Source organism: Neodiprion virginianus, chromosome 3 (assembly GCF_021901495.1).
Source record: "Neodiprion virginianus isolate iyNeoVirg1 chromosome 3, iyNeoVirg1.1, whole genome shotgun sequence".
Lineage (NCBI taxonomy): Eukaryota > Metazoa > Arthropoda > Insecta > Hymenoptera > Diprionidae > Neodiprion > Neodiprion virginianus.
In genome coordinates, this window is record NC_060879.1 from 5,393,890 (window position 1) to 5,421,850 (window position 27,961).

The 27,961-nt window shown below is 37.7% G+C and overlaps 1 protein-coding gene across 4 annotated transcripts in view; it reads right to left on the minus strand.

The window, feature by feature from the left end:
* The window catches only part of LOC124299495 (zinc finger protein chinmo), a 100,180-nt gene that overhangs the window by 70,985 nt on the left and 1,234 nt on the right, over window positions 1-27,961 (minus strand). The window contains exon 1 of one of the 4 annotated variants that reach the window (XM_046752725.1): window positions 18,357-18,441. The exons of 1 other annotated variant lie outside the window; for it this stretch is intronic. In XM_046752725.1, coding sequence (XP_046608681.1) covers window positions 18,357-18,429 — 73 coding nt within the window. In that variant the 5' untranslated portion in view covers window positions 18,430-18,441. Of the gene's footprint in view, window positions 1-9,070; window positions 9,404-9,595; window positions 9,690-18,356; window positions 18,442-27,961 lie in introns of those variants that run through there. 2 more of the 4 variants (XM_046752730.1, XM_046752729.1) reach the window with 2 other exon arrangements.

Sequence of the window (27,961 nt, forward strand, 5' to 3'; positions counted from 1 at the left end):
ATTTCGTACAACAATGATAAAATTACTTTTTCCGTCGATGATGAATTTTTTTATTTCATTACAATTTTTCCCACCTATTTTACCAAACTTTAGACACCTATATGGCACAGCAAATGCATCTTACAACGTGTTACAATACACAATGCGATTATTGACAGATTTTACATCCTATACACGGAATCAAATGTTTTATAAACTTTGTTTTCTCTTTCATTACGATTGTTGCTTTTTCATTTTACTAATTATTCATCTCCTTCCTACCTCATTACGCGAATCGCATCGCTGCACCAACGGAGCACGAGAGGAGCACGATATTTCTCTCTCATCTCTCCCACCACGATAAAACCCCCTCCCTCTGCCCCTACCCCCCCTCCCACCCCCCGTCCCACTCTCTCACTCTCTTTCTTTACGCCTCCCTTAATCGTCAAATCGGTATTACGGAGTACGACCGTATACCCATACGCACATTAACGCACAGATCCCCATCTACTTCTACATTTATGTATACAGTGCATTACGTACGCATGTATGGAATACACCAGTACTCGCGTAAAGTGATCAAATTCTACAATTATGCGTGATGTGTTATTATCAAACATGTAATACACGTATAAACGCTTCTCTCTCTCTCTCTCTCTATTTTCACTTTAAAAATTCTGCACATTCTCCGTCACGTTTTCTCGCTCGCAGGATATGGGAAAAACAAATTTCGCCATGCATCGCGGGCAAGTTCGTTTTGTCTATCATCCCTCCACTACCCCTTTTTCATCCCTCGCCTCTTTCCAATTCCCCTGCACTCAAGGGCCGCGTGTGCAGAAGTGCTCTGCGGTACATATAATTGGGGTTTCGAGGTAACGGGAGGCGTCAGGGGTGGGGGAGGAGGAAGAGGAGGAGGAGGAGGAGGAGGAGGGTTGGGACGGAGACAGGGGTTGTATAGAATCCTGCGGGCAGCGGGTAGAAGGGAAGGGGCATCGCTGCAGGGACAGAGCGAGAGAGCGAGCGAGAGAGAGAGAGTGAGAGAGAGATGGAGCGAGAGAAGCGGCGGGGCGGGGGGGGGGGGGGGATGAATTTTGGCAGCATCGCTACGCTACGCTACGTACACCGTACGTACGTACGTACGCATGACTCAGGGGGACCCGGAGGCAAATGTAGATTGGCCGAGTGGGGGGAGAATTGGCAGGTGGTGGGGTGGGGTGGGGGGGCAGGGGGGAGGCAAACGCTAGGAGGAGGAGGAGGGAGGAATAGGCGAAGGAGGAGGAAGAGCGAAGGGACCGAGTGGGGTCGTTGAAGGGGTGGCGGGAGGGAGGGAGGGAGGGAGGCAACACGGCGAGGCTCAAGGTCGCTGCGGGGCCGCACGCGCGACTCCGGCTACGCACGCACACACGTAAGACGGAAGGTATCACACACGCGCTACGAACGGCGGCGCGCGCACGCGCGAACGTAGCGCTACGGCGATCAGTTTAACCGAACCGAACCGAACCGAACCGAAGTGAACCGAACCGAATCGAAACCGAGACGCGATGAAACGCAAGAGGCGAGCGCTCTCCCCCTGGCGCTTTGCGCTCTATGCAGTTGCGCTATGCAGTTGCGCTGCGGCGTAACGCTGCGCTTCGACGACGAAATTGTCGTAAATATTGTTCCCGATGATTTTCACGTTTTTTTTTTTTTTTTTTTTTTTTTTTTCTTAAAATGCGTTTTTTTCTGAAGGGGAGGGGGTTTCGTTCTTTTCAGCTTCGTTTCTTCAGTTAGGTATAATCAATTTTAATCGCACGCGCTGCGTCTCGTTTCCGAGTCTCCAATTGGCGAGTGGAATATGGATAACAAAGGAGATCTGATGATTTCGAACTCCGTTTAACAATAGGTGTAACAAGACAAAATATGATTATTTAAGACTATTTGAAACGAACGAAAAAAAAAAAAATAAAAATAAAAAAATGTATAACAAACTGTTGTCGATTTCGGATGATAACGTTTTCCCTTCACATATCTAGTCGTTCATTGTCTTTATTGTTTTCCGTTAGTATTGAAATAACGAAAATATCATTGAGTATTCGTTACTGTTGTAGTTTATTGTGATTTATTTTCTCCTTTAGATTGTATTTGGTTTGTTTTTTATTTATTTTTTTTTTTTTTATTCGGTGTGTTATTCGTTTGTAAGAAGGGAGATGAAACGGAATTCTTATTGCAGTAACACGTCATACGTGACACGTAAATACGTACGTGAACAAGTGATTTTGCTACAGTGACGAATGAAAAGAAATAATTAATTTACACCGAGGAGAAAATTTGCGAAGAAGAATAATTTCATAAATGCAGTCGCAACTGTTAAGCAATAGCTGTGACGGTTGAAAAGAAGCGGGATGTCAGAAAATTACTATCTTCACCTGCGATGTAAAAAACGCCGTCACGTAGATGAATGAATAATCGCATCGGCACGATATAATTATTAAACAAGTGATAAGAATATTACCGCTAATGTACGAAAACGAAGGCAGAATTATTTCAATGTACATTTTGCGCAACGTTTCTGTTTGATAAAAATTATCGTCCAATAAATACAAGCGTGTAATTTTGAAATGTCAATTAACAATTAGGTATTTACTATTAAATTTGGGTAAAAAACATTTGAAACAAATTAATAATTAAAAAAAAAAAAATGAGAACGAAAGAACACGAATGACACATTAATTATCTTTTTTCTCTCCTTACTTACATCCGTCCAGTCATAATCTGTTTCATATATTATTTTTTCGTCAACTTCCTTTCGATCAAATGCGATATTACTAGCCATTTCTTATTTCATTTATTTTTTTTTTACTCCTGCGCGGTTTGATTTTCTACACACACAACACGTGCCAAACTCGAAGATCGAAGAATATTGGATCGTTGAATAATTAGAATTACACGCGACCGCTTAAATATCTTACAGTGTATACGAAACAGGTATCGTATACCTACGCAGGATGAAAAATAAAATTTTTATAAAAAAAAAAAGGTTGAGAAAAAAATCGTCTAGAATGTGTTTGTCCGTGTATTTTCGTGTGTGGGACATGTTCACATGGAGCCTAGAAACGAAGTGAAGCCAAGCCGAGTCAAGTCGAGTCAAGTCAAGTCAAATCGAATCGAATCGAGTCAACTCGGGCCAAAGCCCCGCTCGCCTAGGTTCTTAGAATCGAACTTTATGAAAAAAAAATCTCTTTCCTAAACTACAGCGCGAAATGGAAATACGAAGGTGGAAGAGAGTGAGAGAGAGAGAGAGAGAGAGCGAGAGAGGAAGGGAGGGAGGTAGATCTGTATCTCATCTCGCGAATACCAACATGCGAATATGTTATATACCTATAACTCTATACGGGACACGCGTGTCGTCAGCCGGTCATTTTCGTAACCCATGCCACGTGTCCGTTTTATCTAATTTTTCTTACTTACATATTTAATTTATTTTTCTACGCCGTCGTTTCTTTTTTCTCATTTTTTTTTTTTTTATTTTTTATTCAAATTCTTTTTTTTTTTCCTCTCGTTTCGTTGACTTCTCTCTCTCTCTCTCTTGCTCTTCCTCTTTACCACTTTCAATAAACAAACAAACAAACAAACCCCGAACTCTGTGCCTCCATCCATCCCCGCGGCTTCTCTTAAACGTGTACGTCAATGACGGATTTGCATACACTGTGCGTAACGGAGAAAAAAAATAAAAATTTTTGATTGAAAAAAATACAAAAAAAAAAAAAGTAATTTTCCCACGATAAGCGGGGATCACGCGTTATTCGGGGAGATATTTTGTCGCCGGAATACAGTACCGTTTGTTTTTCGTACAAGAACGAGAACGGGGAGAAAAAAAAAAATACAGCAAAAAAGTATAAAACGAAAGAGAAAAGATAAATGTCCAAGCGTTACATAGTCAAAGATTTTGGAATAATTACGTTGCTGACGTACGAATCTAAAGTATTAATTAACCGAACTGCGGATTGGCGAGAACATCGAAAATATTTGCAAGTATTCGAAGATTGATCAGCGAAATGAAAAAAAAAAAAAAACGACGACAAAGTAGAAGGAAGAATCGCTCGCACGATTTTTAGCAGATTTATACTTTGATTTCACACGATAATCTCATCAAATCTCCGTGTGTATAATTATTATACCGTGTTTGTTAAATGCAAGAGTTTTATAGAAAGAAATAAAAATAAAAAAAAAAAAAAAATCAACAGTATTTATTTAAAAATGCATCGATTGATTTAGTCTGTGATGATTTGGTTACTGAAATATCGCTACGACGCGACGTCTGTTTACTACGTATATATATGTATATATATTCTTGAGTGAAAAATTCTCTAAAGAAAAAGTTAACAAATTATAGAAATTTTTTGCAGAGTTTAAATTACCCACGTATATATGTATATAGAAAATAATTGTGCAGAAGATTGCCCAAGGTATAATACAACAAAACTTTGGGAGTTGGATTTTTTTTTAATACACTTCTCTCTCTCTCTCTTTCTTCTTTCTTTCAGAGGAATGGAATTTTTTTTTACGAGAAACAATTTTCACCGATTCTCGACGTTCTAATTTACCATCCGATAAACGTTGGAAATAATTTTTACCTATCACACGCAAATCGTTTGTAAGGATATACCCGTATATTTTTGATTTTGTTCAAAAATTTTTTTTTTGCCAACTTTTCGAACTCCGAAACAGTAACCTCAATTTTTTTTATATTCTTCATTCAATTGGTTAATTATTTATACATATATTGAGGGTGGTTTTGAAAAGGAACTTTTTTAAAATTCTTGGAAAATTCTCAATAATTGTTTTTTCTATTCCAAACCGGTGAGCCGATTTTATTCTATTTTTTTTTTTTTTACAGTTTTCAGTACTCTTAATTTTCTTGATCGACTAAAACATTGCTTAAACGGTCTGAAAATTTCCAAAACTTATATTTTTTTACTCGGAACATTTCCAGACCGAGTTCATTGTTGGATTGATAAAAAAAAAAAAGTATCCGCAACAGAACCAGTCTAGAAAATTTTCCAAGTAAATGGTAGAATTTTTGAGAATTTTTCGGTAATTTTCAGATCGTTGAAAAAATGTTTCGGTTGATCGAAAATAAAAAAAAAAAAAAAAAAAAAAATATGGAAAGAAATCGGTAGTCATGGGTCCAGTTTTGAAATATTTTGGAACAGAAAGTACGGTTTTTGATAATTTTAAAAACAGTCCTTTTTTGTTTTTTTAAATCGTCCCAGATATTTTACAAATAATTAACCAGCGGGGTAAGACAATCAAAAAAATTCAGGTTACCGCAGTCTCAGAGTCGGGAAAATTTGCGTGAAGACAAAAATCAAAATCCTGCAATACGAATACGCATACGTATGTATATGTATACGTGCGAGAATATGCAGAGACGAATCTGAAGCGAGCGAAATGCGGGGGGGGGGGAGGGAAGGGACGACGAAAAGACGAGGGCGAAGGAGAAAGGGGACGGAAAATATCGTCAATACTGCAACGGGGACGGAGAAAAGCTCGTCTCCCCGCAAGCTCGGCAAGCTCGTCGAGCTTCGCCTCGGTACCAGCACCGAGAAATGCGCGAAGCTTGCGCTGCCGCGGCATCTCTGTAATAAACGCGTACCCGACTGCCGACGGATGCGAGAAACCCCCTGCGAGCTTTTGTGAATCGGGAATCCGGGAATAATTGCCGCGAATGAACCCGTTATCCACAACCCCCCTAAATTTCAACGGCCCGCGCGCTGCGTTAGCGATGCGGAAATCCTGCCGCGATTAGAATCAGGGATATTATTATGAAGTAAATGAATAAGTATGTACATTATATACATATGTATACATATATGTATATATATATATATATATATATGTGTGTGTGTGTGTGTGTGTGTGCGTGAGCGCGCGCGTAAAAGGAAAGAGATGAATATTTAACGATGAGAATTACAATTATCTTTATATCAATAATATCAAAAATTTCATCTAAGCAATAAGAATCGAGGTAATTATACATATATATATATATATATATATATATATATATATATATATATATATATATATTATATAAGTTTATTTTTTTACGTTCTATCGATATAATCGCTTAGAATTTTGCCTAAGAATGCGGGTGAAAAATCGTTGGTGAAATTTTATCGTTTATTGGGTTATTCCGGGGCACGACGGACCCAAGTAAAAAGAAAAGTCGACAAAAATTATTCCCTTTTTCTTTCAAGTATTGTGACGTTGTTGGATAAGTTTTTTTTTTTTTTTTTTTTTTCAATACGTGTCGCGTCAAAGTATGCGACATTCTTTCGGTATGAAAAAAAATTTTTCCTCAAAAATGATCTTTTAGATAAAAGCAGCCATTTGTTTGACTCTGGAATGAGAGAGAAAAAATAAAAAACAAAAAAAAAAAAATATTCCTTTCGTCACGCGCATCGATGGATGATCGAAGATTTATTCGACAGAGGTAAAGTTAAAGGATGCAGACTGATTTGGAGAATGGAAAGTGGAAAATTGAAAAAAATTTTTATGTTTTTGGAGGAGGTCCGTCCGTGACCCGGAAATTGTTTTTTTTTTTTTTTTCTACGTTTTATTCTCGAATCAAATTAATTTTCTTCGGGAAAAAAAACGAGAAAAAAAAATGACACTCCGATACCGAATCCGTATATATACTATCCATACGTTACGAATGAAAAATCAAGAGTTACGAGCAATTTAAAATGTAGAAATAGGAAAACGGAAAATAAATTTTAAAAAAATTTCACAACACGCGGTAAGCGCGATTCGCGAATTTTCTAAGACGATCTAATCTAGGCGCCGGTGTTTTTTTGTTTGTTGTTTCTTTTTTTTTTTTTTTTTACCTCTACGTTTCGCTCGCTGTCTCTTTCCATCTCGCGTCATCTTTCTCTCTCTATGGCTCGCTCATTACTAAAATAGCAAAGCGGCACAACTGCCGGAAAGAAAGCAGCTAGGCGGCGCTATGCTTACGGTATAGATATACATATATATATATGAGAGAGAGAGAGAGAGAGAGAGAGAGAGAGAGAAACGTAAAAAATATGCATATATTTACACTTTTTACGTATATTTATAATATACAAATATTATATAATATCGAAAATGCGAGCGATGATTGAAGAAAATTAATCGTTTGTTTCTTTTTTAGTCTCGTTGTTTTAGCTCTTCATCTTTACCCTTCCCTGTACGCGATATAATCGGTTGATATATGGTAAATTCCATGCGAAACTAATCGACCTATGCCCCGCGCCATTTTTTATTTCGTTTTTAAAGAAATTTTCTGCAATTGTTCCAGCTCTGAAACTGTACTCTGAATATATTAAAATTTTTCATTCAACTGTTTAATTATTTGCGAATATTTACTTTATACGCTTTGAATATTGGTAAATAATTAAACAGTTGATTGAAAAGAAAAATGTGAAAAAATATTCATGTCACTGTTTTTAGAGTTGGGAGGATTGCGGAAAATTTTTTCATTCAAACGAAATCGGAAATTGTGAGGGTCGGAAGTCGTTGTTCGGATTCCCATGGAATTCCCCATGTATAATACCTACATATGAGGTTACAATTCGTGCAACGTATCAAGTGTATTTACAACATGTTACAAAATAATGGGGAATTTTACTTACACATTCTCCTACACGATACATGCATGGGTAAGAAAGAGCGTTAGAAAGAGAGGGAGGGAGAGACGGAGACTGAAACTTCCGCATAGAATTGTGACCACTGGCTTCCTTATTTCGATATCAGCCTTTTGCCCTAAATTCCTTCATCCGCCTTAGATATCGAGGTTTAGAAATTCCAATTCCATACTAACTCAATAACATAATTTTAATTTTCCGTTTACATGCGATGTAATTGAAAAGCGTAACTATCGCATAGTGTTTGAATGATTTTTCAACATCTCTATTTTTTTTTTCCCCCTCTTAAGACATCGGTATTAGATTTCCCTGGATTTATTCTAATATTTCAGCCCGTTGAATCTTTTTTTTTCGAGAGAGAGAGAGAGAGAGAGAGAGAAAAGTAGAAAAAAAATACAAATTAAGAAAAAAATTATAACGCTACCAGAATTTTTGCGAGATAAGAATACAATATGGTGCTGTTGTTGCTTCGAGAGATAGTTTCGCTGCACACCCAGCCTGTTGCTTATCTATACCTATATCGTGTCTAAATCATAGATAGAATGTAGATAAATATATATTTATATATTTAAAATACAAGAGGAGCAAGTAACGGATTATAATAAATTTCATTAAGGAAGTGAATTTGGTCAAAAGCGAGTGAACGAGTCGGTGAACGATTGAATTGGAAACAACATTTTTTCCAAGCAAAAAGAGGAGAAAGATCGTTGAATAAAAAAACAAAAAAAAAAAAAGAAAAAGAAAGAAAGAAAATCAAAACAGCGACGAAACGAAAGTATCTAAAAGGTACGCGTTGCGAATATCTAATGTCGCATAAAAGAAAGTTGTTCTTTCAACGATCTCTGCACGGAATCAAAAAAAAAAAAAAAAAAAAAAAAAACCAAATATCCGGATTTTTATTTTAAATCTAAGTAAAATTAAATCGATCGATCGTAGCGTTAAATAACGTCGTCAATCAATATGTACCGTTTAACACGTGGTTCGTGATATCTAAGGACGCCGAAGTGGATTAAAAAAATGTTATTCAAACGTTTTTTAAACGCTCTAGAAAGATCGTGCCGAAAGTCTTTTGAAAATAATTTCAAAGGTTTAGAAAAGAGAAAGAAAAATGAAAAGAAAAAAAATATCTCAAACGCCAAAAATCGTGGATACGGCGAAATCGAAACCCCGAAAAAAAAAACAAAAAAGTAAAAAACATCTCGATACGCCGCAGAGGTAAGAAAAAATACCTTTCGAGACGCTTAAATTCTTGCAAGATGTTGAATCAGAGTGGCAGTTAAAAAAAAACAAAAGTCTTTCGACGTATTCAAAAAGAGTCTTTTCACCCGTCCGACTACGAATCTCTTACATTCGTTGAATTAAAACCCACGTAACGAAACGATATTAAACAATATTTCCATTAATTTTAAAATGTGGTTACTTACGAAAAACGGTGTGATCAGGTACCTTAATCTCGGATGATTCAGGACCACGTGTAATTAATTATCACACGTAAAGTATGTATTTTTAAATCACACCGCACAGTACATATATATATATATCGTTAATTGACTTGACGTAAATTCAGTTAGTGTTTCAGAATTTTTACACAATATATTTGTCAATTGGCATTTATGTGTGTGTGTATTTAAACATGTATGTATTATTATTTGCTTTACACGCAAGATCCAGGTTGTAAAATTATTGTACAATCTACGTACGTTCTTTAACGAAAAAACATTAAACGATTAACACGTATAAAATTCATACAATTTAAACTACGCAGATAACAGTCGACGTGTAAAACCGCGCACCCGAGTTACACGGTGATTTTCATGTGACTCGAAACTCTCTAGATGCCGTTTATGATACGCTATTTGGGGATTAAGTAAGAAGATCTAACGTTACGCATATGCGCACATATATATATATATATATATGTGTATATATATATCGGTTTCGTTGCGTACCTGTTACACATTACACGTTACACAAGCAAACACAAACTATCGAAAGAATATTTTGCACCGCGCAACACAGAGAAGGGATTCAGACGATACTCCGGCAACGGACGGATTTACAATGATAAGTGAAAGATCGTTGGGGTAAACACTCCGCGAGAGGAGTAAACGGGTGTTTACAACGAGTCCTAGCGTATAGATCGGGTTAGGTACGAAGCAAAAAGGAAACGGGATTAAAATCTTGACGTTTTGTTACACTAACAATAAGCGAGTAAAACATCTCACAATCACTTAACGCGAATTTATCATTCATAAATCAATAATTAAATGAATCGATTTATTACGGATCTATACAAGGTGTTTAACGATATCCGAGAGGGAACTTTTTTTTCTCGCACATTGCGATGCGTCGAAACACCCAACGAATTAATCGATCTGTGTTACCGAACAAGTATAATTGATTTTGAAACGGTTTTAATATGACTCGGATTCAAAGATGATAGTATGAGAAACTGTTGCGGAGAAAGGGTTTTTTTTAAGTGAGGTCGGGGGGGGGGGGGGGGGGGGTGATGGAAGACAGAACAAGAAAGAAGAGGAACCGACGTACGTACATATATATATACGTATATATATATATCGATAAATAATTCATGAAACTGAGAAGAATGCGAATTTTGTACTTAAGAAAAAAATATTGGAACTAAAAGTTAAAACATCGATCATTTCTTTGCCATAATTCCTCTTCTTTATCTTCTTCTGTATTTAATACAAATATAACCTAATATCTACGATATATATATATATATATATATTTATCAAATTCGTAACAAACCGTAAACTTCGATAAACACGGTGACTTGGGCGAGTTGATTCGAAAAAAAAACAAAAAAAAAAAAAAAACGAAAAAGAAAAAGTACGATAAAAAAATAAAAATCAAAAATTGAAAAACAAACCGTCGGTCGCGACGTATATATCAATACCGTTGAATGAAGGATAGACAGAGATAGATAGATAGATAGATAGATGGATCGATCGATAGAGATGGAAGGGATGGTCGGAGAGTTTTGTGTAAAGAGGTAGAAGAAAGAGTGAGAGGGAGAGAAAGACAGAGTGAGAGAGAGAGAGAGAGAGATAGAGAGAGAGAAACGCGACAGTGAGAGTGAGAGCAGGCTCTGACTCTCGGGGCTCTTGCTACCAAACTAACTAGGAACCACGATAGAAACGACGATGTACTTTGGGCAGCAGCGACAGTCGTCGTCAGTCGTCGCTGTGCTCTCCTCTAGTCGCTAATAGATATATATACATATATATATATATATATCATAGATATAAGTAGTACACGGTATATCTTTATCTGTACCTATATCACCAAAGCTTGCGGAAGGTTGACTGACTGACTTACTGACTTACTTAACTGACCGAATGCGCTTGTCTTAACTCTACGCGACGTCCCTACGTTTTTTTTTTTTTTTTTTTTTTCGCCTGCCTCGATTGTCGAATAGTGTAGTCGCACGGTGTAAAGTAGAACCCTGCGTAACCGCTGGGAGACCTCCCCTCCCCCACCACCACCCCTACCCCTTTGGTCTTTCCACAACCAATCTCGCTTACTCTCCGAGAGCTCTCGTCGCAACGCAACGCGTTAGCGATACGTAATACGAAAATGTAAACGTCGATGAGTCTGTTTTGCGCGTAACGAGAGTTGAGTATGCATATATATATATGCTTTGATATGCTGACTGTCATGTTCACGTTCGAATCTTACTCACCTTACTGCCCCCCCCCCCCCCCCCCCCACCCGCCGCTCCCACTCCTCCCACTCTTCCCCCTCCCCCCCCCCCTCCAGTTGGCCGCTTCTCACGTGGTTTGCATCGCAACGTTCGACACCGTTGTTCGGTACAATAATGCAGAGATATACACGACATACATGCAGGGTTGCAATTGATTCGTTACTTTGTTAATTGCATTGGTGTTTTCATTGAAACATTAAATTTAATGTTTTAATGGAAATTATTTCCATTATGAAGTGAAAAAGTGACGGTTAATGCGTTAATTTTTGATTGAAAAATTTGCAGCCCCGCAGGTGAGTTGACCATTTCGATGTAGACCACAACCAAACATGAATTCGTTCCGACCGTTCAAATACAAATTCGATAAATTTAATGATCAAATGAAAATAATTTTCATTAAATCATTGAATCTAATGTTTAAATGGAATTTATTTCCATTAAATTATTTCCATTATGAATTGAAAAAGTAATGGTTGACGCGTTAATTTTTCATTAAAAAATTTGCAACCCTGCATAGATTTGTGTTTAAATATGGTAATTGGACTTGTCAAATCGATCGATAATCTTGCACGCGTTGCGCGATGTGGAAAGTTGCGAAAATTATTATCGTAGGATCGTTCGGAAAATTCTTTGTTAACGCGGTAAACGATGTTCGCAGTATCGAATTGTGGTAAAGTAACTTTGCTCGAAACGTTGATGTACGGTGTTTTGTTTTTTCGTAATGTTTAGCGCTGAGAGAGTAAACGAAGGAAACGAAAGAAAAAAAAAAAAATACGAAGGATAGAAAAAGAAATCGTCACGTCGTTGAAGACGCGGGTGCGAAAATGATCCGGAATGAAATATAAGATTCTTTGGCGTTTGAAACAGATGAAAGAAAAAAGAAAAAAAAGAAAGAAACGCACGATTTTCAGATGGTTGTGAATAATTTTAATAAATTAACGATCGGTGGAAAAAAATCTGGCGTTAAATTCGTGCGTGTATTTTTTTTTTTTTTCCGAGATCGGAGAATCGTGCACAAATTCGTCAAAGCGAATCACAAATCAACGAGGAAGGGAAAAATCATTGCCCGGTATGACACCAGAAGCTTCGTGCGCGATGTGATATAGTTTTTTTTTTTTTTTCTTTTTTTTCTTGTATTGGGAAAACAAATCACGTTCACAGCTTTTTTTTCTAATTTTCCTCTTCGTTTGATAAAAATAGTTGCATTTTTGGGGAAAAATTCTGTTCAATAAAACGCAAGCTGTAAAGTGTTATACCAATGTTGTTAGATAAACGCGGTTGACTCGTTGCGATAGAATAAATATGGCGAGTTGTTCAATTTGTGATTATTACCATTACAGTTGATATTATGCATAGTTAATTGCACGATACATAAAGCTACGACTTGTATGTTTTTTTTACTATTTTGAAGAAAAGGTTCCGCGTTTACTAAAACAAGTTTTGATAAATCAACGTCCGTTTATATAGTCTGTTAATCAAGGCTTATCGTAAAATCTGTCCAGAAAACAATGATTCCCAAACTCTGTATTACAGATATGCAAATTTACGATAGTTAGTAACAAAAAAATAAAAAAAATTCTCCTTCGTATAATCTCGGATTTCATGCGCGTGTAAATATTTAATTTTGTACTCGTGTTCTTTTTTTTTTCTCTCATCTTGTTTCTACGTAGTTTTGGAGTAGAATTTCACATTTTCGATCCGCCGCGTTTCGATTGCAAAGCAGGAAATTTCGGAGGCACTTATTTATATTCTCATATAATTTCGAATCCTAGTCTAGGATATGTTAAATCGTTGCGTACGAGAGGAATAGACGAAGCACTTTGATGAAAACGGAGCAAGAAAAAGGGGGGAGAAAACGGCGAACGTAATATTTTATATTTAAAAGTTGATCAAATTTCGGTAATACGATGTATGCGTGACATATATATTTCATCTGAAATTGCGACTGATTGGGTAAGAAAAACAAAAAAAAAGCTTCGTTTGAATTTTCAATCGAAGAAATTCTATATCTTACTAGTAAGAATTTGAAATTTTTTTTTTACGTCGATCGGGTTTCTCATCAGAGTGAAAAAATTTTCTACGTTGTGTAAAAGACTTGCGCATTGTACGTTCTTCCACGATTGTAAATATAAAATTATCCCACGTTTTCTTTCTCGATCCTTATACCTGAATAGTACCTGAAACGCATTCGCCTCTTTCGCAGCTTCATTTTGAGTTTAGATAAGTAACTTTTTCACCGTTTGATTCAATTTCGCGATATTGGAATGATTTTCGATAATTCAACCGCGGGAGAATTTTGTCCAACGTGTTTACCCGTAACATATTTATCAACAATATCCAATAAACGTTATGAAAAATCATGATAAATCTACGAATTAAACGATCTATCAATCCATCCCTATGTTAAACTTTTCTGTCGCACATTTTTCCACTCAATATTTCATCCCGAATTTTGTTACTCGAGATGAATTTTTGGGATCGCTGATCAGGAATCTCAAGTAAAACTTACATCATTTCTAAATCAAAGATGGTGGATGTAAAAAAACTATTCAAACTCGATGACGTAAGAAGAAAGAGATTAGACTTCGTCCATACTTTAACGTTCGTACGAACTAACAAAGATCATTCGAATTTGTAAATAAACTGTGATAAGGCTACACGACATGTAAATTTTTCAAACGGGAGGCTGAGCATCCAACTGTGACTTGAAAGAGTTACTTAAGATTCTCCAAATCGTCTTTTTCTTTTTCAAATATCCGTCAGGTAAAAACTGAGCTATTCCGTGTGAATAATTTCCATGCATACGTAATGCGCCCATCTAGGTAACACATGTATTATAGGTATATAAAACCGGACGATGCACCCATCCTGCATTATTGTGCATCGGGTATTTACTACGCATACGTATACACGGTACCGCTACGTGAACTGCAGGCTCATACAGAGAAACATATACGTACATATACGTTATATATACACGATGCACGCTTTTGGCTTTACGGATCGGATGGCTTGTGAACATCGGGCAGAGCCGAGATCTTGCAGGTGAATGCAGGTATACGTACGTACGTACGTGCAGACTCAGAGAAATTTTTATTTCCGGTTACCGCTCGGTCCTAAACTATTTTCATTTTTTACCACGATCGTAAAATATAGTTCTAGGTAGAGAATGAAAATCAGTTTCACAGCTGTTACCGGAAACTCTAGTATCCGTTGCTATTCTTTATCATTACGATCACCGTTGCTAGATTTTCTTGCAACTGTTGCGAAAATTTAATGCTCGTGCGAGAATAAATTGGCGTTAAAGCCTCGTTTAACTAAAAAAGTAGAGTAAGCCTCGGAAACTGATTTTGCGTTGCAATAACCAAAAAAGGATCGACGATAGCGCAAAATGTTTAGGCGTACCTCGTTTTTCGTAATTCCAACGATATTCAAACAGTTTTTTTTTTAACGACACCTGTTTTACTCAATTTTTCTACTTACTGTAACAAATGAAATTTTTCTCAGCGCATGTACGTATGTATGTCTCTACGTACATATCTATGGTCAGCCACGAGGCGCTAATTGGCTACCAGATATTTAGGATAGATTAACACACCGTTATACGCAACATGCGTGAATGCGTGTAATATTGACTAAATATGTGTATATATATATATATATATAGGTACTTGTTACTGTATATAGATACACACGCAGGCTTTTCAGGTGTTTATCCCTTCTTTGTGCCCACTTCTTCCCCCTCTCCCCTTCCTTCATCCCACAACGTCGTGAATCTTGTTTTTTTATCAATTTATATTTCTTCTTTTTCTACTGCGTTAGGAATATATATATATACGTATCACGCGAACCTTGAGGAAGTAGTATAATATTATATTTGAAATATAAAAAGAATTACTACACCTGCGATCGAATCTCTATTTGCACAATGTAAAACAATTTATACGCCTGTGTAATATACAATATTATATATATATGATGCAATGAAAAAAGGAACATTGTCTTGTTAGTTAATACGTAATGTAATGTGTGTATGTACATATATATAATGAAATTCATCGGATTGTTACATTGAACGGGTAATTAAATTTATGCAGTTAGAATAGTCGCGGATTTATAATAAAATGATTATTTTCTACCGGAGAATTGAGTTGATCGATTATTTATTCAAGGAATTCCTTCTTTATTTTATTATCTTATAGCTTATCAAATTTCTGACCTTCGGTGTGATTTTAGAAAATTATTTCATTCATTCGTGTTTTTGCATATTGAATCCCGGAATACCGAAGAATGTAGATTTACACGTGAATATATTTTATGTACGGATTCGTATGTGTGTGTGTGTGTGTGTATGTATAATATATTTAAAGATGGGAACACGAATGATGATTTTCAAGGAAACACGCAACAGGCGAACGTATATCGAAGAATTGAAGCTCATAAATTCAGATTTTATAGTTGAAAGAGGAATCCGCCTCTGTACAAAGTTGCGTTATTTCATTAGATTTTTTTTTAACCTTCGATTCGTTCTTTTTTTTTTTTTCAATTTACGTTCCTAACGACGCACCTGTACAATATTCGCAGGTGTAGCGAATATATTTGCAATACCTATACACATTATTTATAGATCGAGAAGATGAGTTGGTCAATAAAGTTTTACACACGCACATCGCAAATTCGCTGAGATTTCGCGGGCGATTTTCGGGGGTTTGTCGATTTCTTTTCATTTCTAACTTTGTAAAAAAAAAAAAAAATTTGCGCATCAGCCGCGAAATAAAATTGATTTTTATTTTTTTCTTCTTGTTCTAACCGTCGATCAATTGCTCGAGAGACAAATTTCTAAAAAATTTTTTTTATTCATCAAATTCCCATTTTCATTCGTTCTCTTTAATTCGGCACTTGCATATTTTGCATAGATAAGGGTGACAAAAAAAAAAAAAAAAAGAAATACGAACAAAAACAACAAACTACGAAATTATTACAGAGCGACGTACATAAATGAAAATTCGTTGATGTGGAAAATATCTCTACAGTACAGATTATACAACGCAAAATTAATCGAGAATCGTATACAATTCGTTAGTTGCGTAATTCATTAATTGCGACGAGGGATAAATCGGGTTCAATGTCATGCGTATATACGCAGAAGAAGCACGATTGAGAAGGAGATTCGATTAGGTCGAACAAATTCATTAATAATAGTAACAGAAATTATTATTTAAAAACAAAATTCCTAATCTCTTTCTTCGCATTCATCCTAGTTTTGTTTTTATATTTACGATGGGTGAAAATTTATACAACTGTGTAATCCCTAACTAATTGAAAAAAAAAAAAAACTAAAAACAGTTATCAAATAGATTCGCATTAAAGGATAAATCATTTTTTTCAATTTTATCTATACAATAATGAAAATTCTATCGCTTCGTAATTTTCTGCGGTTTGTAATCGTCAAATCGTTTTTGTGGTGTATTGAAAATAACACATTCATATATATATACATATATATATATATATACCTATAATACCTATCGCAAAAGTATAATTTAAAACCTTGAAGTAACACCTTGTCAATAGACATAAACATTGTATCACCAGAAAATTATCGCTTTGTAAAACCGCGCGACAGTCGTCGATGTATTAGAAAAAAGAAAAAACAAAATTTACAGAACGCGTGTCTCGCACTGAAATCGTATCGGTACCAGCTGTCAGACAGGTGTAACTGAAATGATTTTTTCCACCGTATTAGAGGGTCGTTTTACACGAAACATATGTAACACGTGTGCGATTACAAGTGTCTAATACGTACCTTGAACGAAAAATTTTCTAGCGCATTAATAATTAGCGTTGCACGTATCGTATATTCCGATTTTAGCAGCGATATATTTTCGAAAGTAAAATAACGACGCTGTAGCTGCGATAAGATATTTTTGCGAAAAATTCTCCCCAAGCTATCAAGCGATTAAAGATTAATCGAAGACAAAAAATACCAGTCGCGAAAAGCTCGTTCTAAAATTAATATCCTTAAACCTTTCAGCCGTTAGACGATTACATATTTGATCATCGTAAATTTCGAATAAAAGATCGATAACGTTTTAATCGAAATCGTTAAATCCTACCTTCACGAATTACTTCTGCTACGTTTTTCGCAGTTTAACCGGTGAACTCGGAAGGTTTGAAAATTAGAACGAGCCGGTCGTGTCCGTAAACTTGTTTCTTCGCAATCGCAAAACTGGCTCGATGTGAAAAATGACTTACCGTGGAATACCGGTGGAATAATTAATTAACCCTCGGAATCGATGAATGTTTTTTTTTTTTTTATTTTCTCTCCTCGCATCCGATATACCAAATATCCTCGACAGAAAAAAATGTGATCCGGAAGAAGTGTAAAACCCGAACGAGTTGTTTTTCTTTCAAATTTTTTTTTTTCTTTTCCTTTTCTTTTCAACGGAACGAAGGAACGTTTTTTACCGATCACAACCGAGTCGTTGCCCTCTTAATTCTTCGACACTCTGTTAACGGTTGTTGAAGATTCGAGAAAAAAAAACATGAAAAAACAAAAAAAAAAAAAACACCAAACAACTTGTTGCAATCGATACAAAACCAACGAGGCTTACGACTACGAGAGATTTCGTTGCCGGATCGTAGGATCGTTTCGCGAAATATCGACGCGAATTTCCCCAAGTTTTCAACAGACCGAATTTTGTTAAACGTACGGTGAAAATTGTCGAAAAGTGTTTTGACGCGATTGACAATTGGGTACGTACATAAGTATCGGTGAGGTGGTGATAAGGATTCGGGGGTCTGATGATATTATACGGTTTAGGTCTGCTGAATATCTCCGTGCGCGTGCCGTGTATAAAACGTTGAAACGGGGCGCGAATCTTGTCGAAATTATTTCAATACAAAGTTGTAATAAATACGGACGGACGGAAAGACACAGAAACACGAGACAACGAGAAGAGATGGATAGATACGATAGATACCTGCCGGATGGACCCACCATGGATTGACCAGGGGTAGTTGTTGGTTGCTGGGCCCGCCAACAGGGGCGTACATCCTCCCTCGACTACGTCACGCCCGTCACTGCCACCCCACGTTGCACCCCCGCCGAATATCGCCCCCACCCCACCCCCGACCCACAACCACCCTCCCTTCACCCTCCGAGCCGGCGCAGCCTTTGGCCGTCGTCGGTGTCTGGGTGAAAAGAGAGAGAAACGGAGTTAGAGAGAGAGGCGCTTCCTCCCCTCGGCGTTTCCTTCTGAAACGCGAAAGTCGCGCGGGGGTTGAACCGGCGCCTCTCCCCTTCCTCTTCCCTCTTCCCTCTTCCCTCTTCCCTCTTCTTCCCCGGGAAGGTTTCGCTTTCGCTTTCGCATTCGCTTTCGCTTTCCTCCTGCACCGCCGTTTCGCGTTCCCTTTCGGTTTCGCACGCAACACGGGGGCTGCAAGGTTACTGCCTCTCCTACCACCCACCCCCCCACCCCCCGTAAACTCTCCCGAAACCCGAACTCTCGCGTGGATCTACGCCCGGCGCGCGTGTGCGATGGTGAACACAGCCAGCCACCCTCTGAACGTCCTCGTCAACCGATGAGGAGGAGGAGGAGGAGGAAGAGGAGGAGGGGGAGGAGGGGGAGGGGGAGGAGGACCTACAGCGCAGAAACTCTCTACAGTAGGACCCGATCCTTGTACTTTTTTCCCGCGGGGGTTAAAACCGCGCGTGGCGTCTTTTATCCGCATCTCTCTCTCTCTCTCTCTCTTTCTCTCTCTCGCTTTCGACGACGTTCGAATGTAAAATTTATTCCCGGGAATATTTATACCGCAGACACGTGTCGGCGGTGATATTTTTTTGACAAGAATTTTATATTCTTTTTTTGCCACGCAAATTTCATAATTTTTCTTTAGATTTTTACTTTTCTTCACCTTTCGTGATAAAGAAGACAAATATTGCACTGAGAGAAATTTTTAGTTACGGTTACCGCTCGGTTCTTGATTATTTTCATTTTTCACCGCAATCGAAAAATACAGTTCCAGGTACGAAAATGAATATTAATTTTCTAGCCGTTACCGGAATGTCTGGGATCCGTTACTGTTCTTTCTCATTACGATCGCTGTTGCTAGATTTTCTTGCAACTGTTGCGAAAATTTAATGCTCGTGCAAGAATAAATTGACGTTAAAGCCTTGTTTAACTAAAAAAGTCGAGTAAACCGAAGAAACTGATTTTGCGTCGCGATTACCAAAAAAGGATCGACGATAGCGCAAAATGGTTAGGCGTACCTCGTTTTTCGTAATGAACAACAACATTCGAACAGTTTTTTTAACCATACCTCATTTACTCAATTTTTCTACTTCTTATAACAAATGAAATTTTTTTCAGTGTAGTTTGTCATTGATTTCTTTACGTTTTCGAACATCTGGATTCAGAAAAACAGGTGTTTTTTTTCTTAAATGTCCGTCTGTCCGACAAACTCCATTGGCGATATCGGAAACTGTTGAGTGAAAAAAATTTTAAACTCACAGGATCTTACAATGAAATTATGTGCATGAAAAATTGACATGTTCAATTTGAACTTTCGATTCTACAGGAAACCAATAGATTTTCAATGTTTTACCGACAAAAATGTACTTTTTCCTTCTTATTACTTTTTATAAATAAACGATTATGTTTTTTCGGTCCGTACCGTTTATTTTTTTTTTTAAACAAGATGTACACAAACTTTTTTATTTGGCTGCCAAGTCGTATTAATTTCAAATTTTTCTGAATGCTGTTGACAAAAATGCCGTTTCTTACGATGGGAAATTACAGTCAAGATTCACCTTTACGCGATTTTTACGTGGTGACGATTTAAATGTTATTGAAATATTACCTGCAAATGTTGTACCAGTAACTATTTTGTCTTATTGTATTCTGATTAAAGCAACATTAAATATATTCGTTTATTTTACTAGATTTTTCTTTAGTTGAATAAAGCCTTGACATTAATTTATTCTTCCGCATTTTAAAAATCAATTCACTATTAACGACGCCTTTTTTCAACCCTCTAATCGACATATTTGGTCGCCAAAATTTTGTATTAATTGTTTCGGGAACGGTGTGAAATCAGATTAATTAGGTTGGACAAGAAATCGTTCGAATCATCGAAAAGCAATTTTATGTAATATACCCAATACTCGTAATTTGAGCGATGACACGAATTCGTTAATTTTTTTCAGCTCCGTCGTTTTCACCTTCAAAATAGGAAAGAAAACGATTTTTTTGTTTTTTTTTTTCTTTCATCAACTTGTATTTTTTCTCTTCAACGAATCGACCGAGTTTTTAGGAAAATCTGCACATATGACTCGTAAAAGAAAAATTTATAGCGTATTAATATAACTGTACGAATACGAGAACGAATATCAACATTCTCGACACATCTTTCTTTAATAATTCCTTCTTTCTCGTTGCTGTCGAGTCAATGTCAATTACGATTTTACCGTAAGCTTGACTGAAGTCTTGCAAAAGCGTTCGAAACTCGTATCGAGATCAAATTTTGTAAAGTTGTATTTCAAATTTTCGGTACCACGGTTCGAAGAAATTTCAAGTAGCCTCGACAATTACAGGAAAACAAAAAAAAAAAAAAAAAACAAATCATTCAACAGCAAACGACCAGTCTTGTCTAATTAGTTTATACCCTTTTCATTCATTGACTCGAAAAGTATCAAAATCACAACTTGATCGTTAATTTTCGTCGATATATTTTCGAGAAAAACTTCTGTCGTAAAATTCAAGAGAAGAATTAAAAAAATTGACGAGTGTAGTTCAAAAAAATGTCCAAGCAAAAACAATTATGCAGTGATAAAAATCATTTTTTTTTCTTTTTCAAATTGTCGAATGCAGGCATTTACAGCCCTTTTTTTTTTAATTCTCCTCTCCGATTTCACAGCGTTTCGATTCTCCGGCTCGACTCACACTGAGAAAAATTTCATTTGTTACAGTAAGTAGAAAAATTGAGTAAAACAGGTGTCGTTAAAAAAACTGTTTTAATATCGTTGGAATTACGAAAAACGAGGTAAACGTAACGATTTTGCGCTATCATCGATCCTTTTTTGGTTATTGCAACGCAAAATCAGTTTCTTCGGTTTACTCTATTTTTTTAGTCAAACAAGGCTTCAACGTCAATTTATTCTTGCACGAGCATTAAATTTTCGCAACAGTTGCAAGAAAATCTAGCAACAGTGATCGTAATGGTAAAGAATAGCAACGGATACCTGACTTTCCGGTAACAGGTGGAAAACTAATTTTCATTTTCTACCTTGAACAATATTTTTTGGATTGTGGTAAAAAAATGAAAATAGTGAAGTACTGAGCGGTAACTGGAAATAAAAATTTCTCTCAGCGGATATTTCATTTTGTTCATTTTCCCGTAGGATCATCGAAATTAGCTCCATTCCTTATCTTCCCGTCTTCGACCCTTCTCAGTCCGGTTAATTAGCCTCTTCGGGAAAACTACGTGGGTTCTACTGTATTTCGTCGCGAATATTCGTACGTCGGCGTCTTTGTGTTCGTCTGTGCGTCTCTGCGTATCTACAGTCACTGCGCGGGCTCAGCCGGACGTCCGTACCGAATACCTTGCGTGTAATTCTACGCGGCTGGATGTAGGTATGTAGGTGTATAGAGAGAGAGGGAGAGAGAGGGAGAGGGGGGGAGGGAGAGGGTGGCTCTGTGCGCGCCTATATCCTACCCCCGCATATACACGCGGCGACGACGACGACCATCACTTTCGCTAGAAAATGCGTTTGGGGGCGCGAGCTGGGATGCAGGGCCGTACATAACCTTGACCACCCTCAAACACCCCTAAATTTTTTATCGTCCGATTTGCCGAAATCGACAAAAAGCCGTAAATCTTCGTTTTTTTTTTTTATAAATTTTCTTCGTTCGAAAAGACATGCGAAATTTTTCCCCGAATCGAAGCAATTTACGAATACAGATTCGCGACGTCCGAAAAGGTTGCAAATCTTCTTATCCGGTGTCGTCTTGTTTTTTTATTTATTTATTTATTTATTTTTTTCAACGTATTCAAGGCACACGTTCCGAACTCGAACTCCAACGCAATTTTTTTTTTTGTTCCGAAACGGTGGAAATTTTAGAACAGATTCGCGAAATTCTAACGAGATATAGTTTTTTTATTTACCAGACTTGAAAACATTCTTCGTTGTTTTTTTTGTTTTCACATTTTCGAGGGTGAAATGCGTCGAATTTGGGAAAAGATGGAGGAAATTTTGAATATCGATTTGAAAGGAATTTCATGCTCGTAAGATGTTTCACTAATTTTTTTCAGTGGCTATATAAGCGCGCGCAATTGTCTGGCAAGTATTTCATGAAAATATTTTCCCTAAATCAGACAAATTCATTCGAACAAATGCTCGAATATTTTCGCTGGCGAGTTAGAGAAATTCGTAATCGCGACGTACGAAAGTCCGTTTTAAATGCGGAATTCAAGCGAAACGAAATCAAATTTGCATAGATTTCTTAGATTCTATTTTAATACGTTTTCAAAAATGTACGTGATACGAGAGATTGAACGTAAAAAATTTAAACTAGTATGCTGTTGATTCTGGATAATTCAGTTTTATTATACTTACAGAAACAGATCTAATGAAAATTGCCTGTTCGCAAAGTCTCACTTTTTGATCACTGCTATTCATCAGGAATTTTGTGCACCTCGTAATGCTGAAGATCAATTTTATAGATCTCGTTACCTTTTACACTGCAGTTTGCCAATTGGTATGAATCAGGTAAATGTACCAATTATTGAAACTTTTTATTTTCCAAAATTATAAAGTGACCGCACAAATTGTGAATTTCTCGATGACTAAAATCAATGGCTGGACGGTTGATTACGAAAAATTTATTTTTTGGTAATTTTTGAACCAACGATCAAACAGATTCAACCAAAAAAAGTCAATAATTGAGACTTGGTCAATAACTGGTACACTTACCTTACCCAAACAAATGTTGAGTATTTTCCATAAATAATGTTTCGCATATCTTTAAAAACATACATTCCAATAACGCATATACATATATATGTGACACGAAAATCAAACCAAGTGTAATAAAATTTGAAAAAATACGTGTAATATGCCCTAGAACCGCAACACTTCCGTCTGGATACAAAAAAATTTGAATAACTGTAAAATCCAATTAATTTTTATCGTACTAATAAACGATCTCGACAAAGAAACTCGCAAAAACAATTTTTGCAATTAATTAAACTGCGACCAGTATAAACTCAAATTCATCCTTAATTCATACTCTGCTCTTACAATAAATAATTCGTGCACACCCATGTACGCGTTCCATGTAAAATCCTTCATACACTACGTGGCGGAAATTTTTTCCACCTTTCGTTTGAAACGTCGAGAAGTATGAAATTTGGCAATATCTAAGGTGAACGTAACCCCGAACCGGGTTCAAAAACTACCCCATCGACCGACATCCCTGAACCGCGTAGATTCGCACGAGGCAGTCTGGAGGGGAGGACAACCTTGCAATGTTCCCCCTTCCGCCCCCGCCACCCTCACCCACCATCCCTCCAACGCCCGGCGAGCGCCGCGAAGCCGCCATCCGTACGTCTCCTCGAGGAGTGGGGATTAAATTTTCGGGGGTTGATGGAATCGCGGAGGAGGTTTCGTCGGAGGAGGGGGCGGAGGGGGTCGACGCCGGCCGAGGGGTGAAGGGGTGAGTTTAAGGGGGGGTGGTGGTGGTGGTGGAGGCGCCGCGGGGCAGCAGCCAAGCAACCTGCACCCGGCAACAGCCCCGACCTCGGAAGAACTAATCATTACCCTCCTTCCACCCCGCGTTTCTGGCCACCCTCTTACCGCCCCACGGCTCTACTGCCTTAGACTCACCTTTGCCTACGTATAGCGAACGGTGCGTGTACAGGTGTCACGCCTGTATACCACGTATATCGGGGGCCTATATTCCCATTTACAATTTATATACATGTACAGTGTATACGCGTCTGGCTATGTATGTTATATACATACATGTATGTATGTGTGTGTGTACGTACGTGTGTATAAATGCACAGGTATAGGTGGGAGGTGCACACGAGCGTGATACTCTTATTCTTTTCCGCCGCACTCTCCTGCCCTTATTCCTCCTTCCGTACCCACCCTTCCAAGCTGACGTTCACGCAGCCCGCTCTCTTTCTCTATTCTTCCACATTACGATTACGCCAAGTCCTTGCAAGTTTCTCAAGGGCTGAGTAGAGCGCTCGCCGCCGCCACCCCCCCCGCCACCACCCCCGCCGGGGTTTCATCCCTCCGTCACCCGGTCACCCAGTCACCTATCTCCTCCGCGTTCCGTTATCGCCTATGTGTGTATATCTATACTTTTATATGTATACCTATTGCAGCTATACGTGAGGACGACAGGTGATACACGTGTTGCTGTCTTCACCCGGGACGGATTAATCGGTGACGACTGTTTAGAGATGTTAGAACGCGTCGTAAAAATCGTATTTTTGTTTATTTATTTTTTAGTTTGTTTCCTCTTCCTTGAATGATAAAACTGGTGCACCGTTCTTCTGTTATATACTGTAATATACTCATATTCTTAAACGGTAAGTTTTCTTTCTAAGGTTACTCGAATAGTTTTTATAATATTTATACAGTTTTAGACGGACGATATTTTTATAAAAGTCAAACTACTCGTTGGAGTTTGTTCGGATTGGTCTAATTTGTGTTTAAAAAGGTTATAAAATAGATTTAATCACCTTGCCACGATTTGTTGTTGAAATATTTCACCGGATGATGACGTTTGCATTGTTATTCTTTAATTGCTTCGAAAAATTTCATCACATCATTCCATTGAATTGCAAGTTTTCCACCTACAATCGTGTATAATACCTAATACGCTTCTCATAATTTACCGAATAAGTTACCGCAATATTAATTTCATGTCTTTTTTTCTTCTAACTGGAAAACTATCATTGTTGTTAATATTATTATTAATATAAATTTACGTGAAATAATTCGTTGAAACGTTGCTTATACATTTGTTTCTCTCTAATTGTCTCGTCATTTTCCTTTCCGAGAACATATCTGTAGATCTCTAAATTCTTCTCGTTCCTGTAATTCGTGATCCGTTTTTTTTTCTCTCTCTCTTCGAGCTAAATTTTCCTTGTCTGCTCGTGAGATGATATTTCGGTTTTTCGTAGGAAAACATCAGTCGCAATATACGGTTGCAACAGAGCGGGGTGACTAAATTCTTAAAAAAGTATCAAAATATTGTTAAATTTTCATCTTTTTTCTTATCAATCTTCTTTACTTTGATTCGACTGAAAATTGAACAGAATAATTTTAAAAAGTTTTCATTTTTGTTAACGCGTACAGGGTAGTACTAAAAAAACCCGAATCAGCCACTGCAGATCTCGAGCTCTGTGTAATTAGAGTATTTACTTAATTTGTGGAAAGGAACGTGCGTCTGACGTGACGAAATTAATATAACGTCATGGCGAAAATTTCGTACAGGTAGAAAGCTCGCGGTACACGAGCACCTAGGCCCTGCTGCCTAGGATGCGCTGCAGGGGAAACTGAGAAAGAGAGAGAGAGAGGGAGAGAGAGAGAGAGGAGGGAACGAAGGGATAAAGGGCGCTGGGAAAGGGATGAATGCGAGGAACAGGGTGCGGGGCGAATAAGAGACTCGTCGGCCAAGGGGGAACTAGGGAACACTGCCGAAGCCTACCGAGGTGCAACACGCATCTATTGATTCCAGGGCTGCCTGCCCGCCGCCGCCTGCCGCCTGCCACCCGCCTCGCACACGCACGAACCTCAGCGCCGGCTGGTATGCAGCCACACGCACTCGCCTCGCTCTCTAGCGGGGACATACAACCCCAGAATGCGTGTCACAAGGCTGTCAAACCCTTCGTGCGCCGATAACGACGCAGCCTATATTCCAGAATGTGGGTAATACCCGCCACTCGTTACCGCGTTCACTCTCTCTCTCTCTCTCTCTCCCTCTCTCTCTCTCACTCTCTCTTCGCCCGCCCACGTATCGCGCCAAACCCTGAACTCCTGCTGCCGGAATAATTATTCCCAAAAAACGGCGCGTGCATTCGACTCGCTTTCCGAGACTCCGACGGATCCGGATTCCCAGTAATCCCGGATTTTCGTGTACCTTGGTTTTGGATGAACGGGATTCGTGATATTGATACCGGACGAAAGGAAACGAGATAGAAAAAACTGGGTAGGTAATTCCCCGAAGACTTCGGTGTACGATCGAAATTCAGCTCGAAATCAATCGTAAGGCTCATACGCTTTGAACACAGTTTCATATAATTAGCGCTTACCGTTCTCCAGATACGGTTTTAGTGAAACAAAACTTGAGAAGCATAATTTTTGTGGTTCGAAATTAGTACTTTATGCAACAAGGCAATGATCAATTTTTATCCCTGTGTTACGTATGGGATTTTATTCCCGACTTAACTCTGGCCACATTATTGACCTAAATGTGTTTCCATTTCATTTGTAAGTGTGATTTGTAACAGTCTGAAAAATACGATATTACTGAAAGTTTATAATAATACAGAGAGATGTAGTTCAAAGTGGAAAAGAAAGAAAGGAAATCAGAAACTCTGAAAAATTAATTTGTAAAAACGAGGGAGAAAAGTTCTACTTTTTTCTCACAGATTAGGAAAAAGTAAAGAGGGAATAATATGCCACTTTCGTCCCGCTTTTCAGGTCAGAAAAGTGAACATTATGGTTGAGTTAGAAATAAAAAAAAAAACTACGAGCGATAGGAATTTAATTCATCATTCCAAAGTATCTATTAAAAATTCCTTAAACTTCACTGTTTCTGACAATAGAATGAAAATATGTTGTTTCGTGCGAAAGGTTGGCGAGAGTTTTTACATTTGCTGGCCGGATCAGCTGATTCGATTTCAGTGTATCACACGATGCGCACTGCGATAATACTGCTTCTATATAATAAACAATACACGTGTAAGAATACTATTGTTATTATACTTTACGCAGACAAAATAAATGGATGTGAAGCAGTCATCGATCAGGCAAAGAATCGATGGTAGATGGTTCTAGAAGACAATAATCATCTTGTTTCTTCATCTTACATGTGATGCATGTTACATAAAAATTGGTTTACACAGCGCAATGTTTGCTAGTGCAAAAATTTTTATTACGAAAAGAACTTCTCTTGCATTGAACGGCTTCTCCACTACATAGAGTAGTTCGTTTTTCATCCAACGAAGATAGTATTTGAAAGAAATCATTTCATATTAGCAGAGGTTTTACCGGAACGAGATAATCTCTTTTATGATGTGCGTATAATAACGTAGACGTGAAAGGGAATCGCAGAAAGAAGAAAAACAGGATGAAACAATACGAGCAAAAGTAAACGCCTAAGAAATTAACCGTCCTAATATTCTCGTTGCGCCATCAAGTGTATACGTACGTAAATATATGCGCATAAGAGAGGGTACAACACTACACTAACACCGTGGCACAGTAACAGGTTCTCGAGCAATTTCCATGTGCATGAAATTGAAAGAAACAAATACACGTACAACTTTACACCAGGGGTAAATAAAG